General features: G+C 36.3%; 1 protein-coding gene across 1 annotated transcript; it reads left to right on the forward strand.

The window, feature by feature from the left end:
- Positions 1 to 497: 497 nt before the first annotated feature.
- Positions 498 to 2,232, forward strand: LOC108917986 (26S proteasome non-ATPase regulatory subunit 6). The gene is made up of 6 exons (XM_018724821.1): positions 498 to 727; positions 865 to 1,216; positions 1,273 to 1,492; positions 1,572 to 1,680; positions 1,741 to 1,909; positions 1,966 to 2,232. The coding sequence occupies exons 1-6, from the start codon at positions 583 to 585 to the stop codon at positions 2,138 to 2,140; spliced, it is 1,170 nt and encodes a 389-aa protein (XP_018580337.1). The 5' UTR covers positions 498 to 582; the 3' UTR covers positions 2,141 to 2,232.
- The last annotated feature ends 1,152 nt before the right edge of the window (positions 2,233 to 3,384 follow it).

Consider the following 3,384-nt stretch of genomic DNA (forward strand, 5'->3'; position numbering starts at 1 on the left):
ATGATAACAAATTTTGATTTTGGTGTCCTAGGCACGTTACTTTGTGCAGGAGTTTTTCAGGTACCCATCAGTTTGCTTAAACCACAGCAAATACCGTAAAATTGTAGGACTGTTAACGTAGAAAGTGACTGAAAAGCTCCATAAAACCCAACCATAGTGGTGTGTGCATTTAGAAGGGATCAATATTATTGTAGCGTAATTAACTGTTAACCTAATACAACGTCATAATGTATTACCTTATATTGCAACGATATTTGTACCAAAATATATACCTAAAATAAAGCAATATGTATAAACTAAGCAGTCTTTTTTCCTTTCACATAAAATATCCAACAATACTCCTTTATTTTCAAATATCTTAAATGGCCAATATAAGTGACGTAATGAGAAGATACCGACTGCTTACCGATATGATAGGCGCTTCGCGAAAACGAGACTGATCAGTGCAGCAAACATAACCACATAACAATTTCTATTTCATTTCTGTAAATTCTGTGTACTGTCAAATTGCCTACCGTTTTGACTTGTCATCAGTTTGGTTTTGTTGAGAGTTGAGATTTGTGATTTTTAAATCAAGTGAAAATGCCGATAGAAAACTTGGAAGACCAGGGACTTGAAAAAAACCCAGACCTAGAGCTGACTCACTATAAATTTCTTCTGTCTTTGCCAGAGTACAGAAATGATAGAGCTGTGCACTCAAAAATTACAGAAGCAATAAAGAAAGATGGTATGTAAATCATGACTTAGGACTTTTGTAACACAACACAGTATATGTTTTACTTTGTCCTTACTTAATAACGTTATGTTAGAATATACGAATATTATACATCAATAAATTCTACATAACTCTTTTAATACCTTTAGATATGGCCCCTTGGTACGAACTCATATGCAAGGACGCGGGCTGGAAACTTGACCCTGCTATGCTGAAGACCCTTAAAACCAAGAACGACGAACAAATAAAGTTGTTAGATGAAGCCATCGAAGACGCTGAGAAAAACTTGGGCGAAATGGAGGTCCGAGAGGCCTATTTGAGAAAGGCAGAGTATTACAGCCGTATAGGAGACAAAGAGAACGCCGTCAGTACCTTCAGACAGACTTACGACAAGACAGTTTCGTTGGGTCACCGGCTCGATATTATCTTCCATTTAATTAGGATAGGGTTGTTTTTTATGGATCACGATCTCATCACGAGGAATATCGAAAAAGCAAAGAGGTACAATTGTATTAAATAACATGGCGAGTTTTAGTGTACAGTTACAATGTTTGTAGTTTAATCGAGGAGGGAGGGGATTGGGATAGACGAAATCGTCTGAAGGTGTACCAAGGCGCTTATTGTATGGCCGTCAGAGATTTTAAAACGGCTGCAAACCTATTTTTGGATACCGTCAGTACCTTTACTTCGTATGAGCTGATGGACTACAAGGCTTTTGTCCGTTATACTGTGTACACTTCTATCATTAGTCTGCCTAGGAATCAGCTACGGGATAAGGTAAATTTATCAAATAATCTAGAATAGTGTTTTTCCAGTTTCGTGTTACGCGAGGGGCGTCACAATTTTTTTGTTGTAGGTTGTGAAGGGTTCGGAAATTTTAGAAGTACTCCACTCGGAACCTTTCGTTAAGGACTATCTTTTCTCGCTTTACAAGTGCCATTACGCCGAGTTCTTTTCTAATTTAGGTAAATATACGTCTACGTTCGTTAGTAACGTAAGTGGTTAAAACGAGAACAATTTTTTAGCCGAAGTTGAGAGTATTTTGAGGAAAGACTACTTCCTGAACCCGCACTATCGTTATTACGTGCGAGAAATGAAGATCTTAGCTTACACGCAGCTGCTAGAATCGTACAGGTCCCTAACGTTGCAGTATATGGCAGAGGCGTTTGGCGTAACGATGGACTACATCGACGAGTAAGTAATTTTGTGAAAAAATTGGATTTTTATTAATCGGGTGTCGAATATTTCAGGGAATTGTCGACGTTTATAGCGACGGGTCGTCTGCATTGTAAAATCGACAGGGTTGGAGGGATCGTGGAGACCAACAGGCCCGATTTGAAAAACGCGCAGTTTAATTCGGTGGTGAAGCAAGGAGATTTGTTGCTGACGCGTGTCCAGAAGCTGTCTCGAGTTATAAATATTTAATTAATGTAGTGTGAAAGTTTGCTCGGATTCTTACTATTTCTTTTTGTATTAGGAAACTTAATAATGTTTAATAAATAAGCTTGCGATTTGTCTCTGGTTGCTTTATTTGCAGTTTAAAAAGAAATGTGGAAATATTGATTTATGCGAAGAAGTTTTTTGTAAAAATTATTGAATGTGTACTAAAAGGAATACGTTGGCAACAAACTGCGGATCGACTTTTTTTTTAAATTCATGTTCTTTTAAGCACTAATTGGTACAATCGGTTTAAAATCTGAGTATTAAAAAACCGCTGAGATAAGGACCGTTTTTTTTTTTTTTGTTTTTTGTTAATAACTTTTTTATTTTGCAACTTCAAAGTCTGAAATTTACACAGACGCGGGACAATGTATCTTTCGATCTTTTTTTTTCAAATTTTGATATCTTGGCTTGGGCAGAAGATATACACGCTCGCATTTTCGACTTTATAATTTTGCAATAGGCTGCCGTTTTGAAATTGGAGGTCCGGATTGCGGATATTTGTTGAACACCTCAACAGTTATCTTTTCCTGTAGTTTCATCCAATTCCAGTCAAATTTGTTCTTTTTAATTAATTCTGAAAATTTTGCACTTTTTTCACTGCTAATTTAACAACGTAAAAAAAAATGTGTGAGCTTTCGCAAAAGCCCATCTTTGTAGCAAATTGACTCGTGAACAAAATCGATAGGTATACAGGGTGTTCCTAAATATCATGCACATAAGAGGAAGGGGGTAATTGTTTGGCTTATTTCATGACTAATAGTTCATATAAACATAGGTCGGAAACCCTTCGTTACCGATCGGCAGGATGTTGAAATTTTAAGATTTTTTAAATTTTTTCTCTATATCACTCTGTACAATATCACATCCATTTGGCATGTCCAACGATGTAAGCCCTACAGTGTAACCTATATTCCAAATTTCAGCTAAATATCTCAAAAACTGTGGGAGCTATAGAGAAAAAACTAAAAATATCTTAAAATTTCAACACCCTGTAGATTGGTAACGAAGCGTTTGCAGACCTATGTCTATATGAACTTTTAGTCATGAAATAAGCCAAAGAATTACCCCGTCCCTAAGTACATGATATTTAGGAACACCCTGTATACCTTGTGTCGATTAGAGGCTTATTTTCGGGAGATATAAAGGAAAAACTGAAAAAAGGGCAATTTTTTTTTCTTTTGTTATAAACAATATCATGCTCTACCTCTACAACTACATAAATTTAG

Source organism: Anoplophora glabripennis, unplaced genomic scaffold (genome assembly GCF_000390285.2).
Source record: "Anoplophora glabripennis isolate ALB-LARVAE unplaced genomic scaffold, Agla_2.0 scaffold90, whole genome shotgun sequence".
NCBI lineage: Eukaryota > Metazoa > Arthropoda > Insecta > Coleoptera > Cerambycidae > Anoplophora > Anoplophora glabripennis.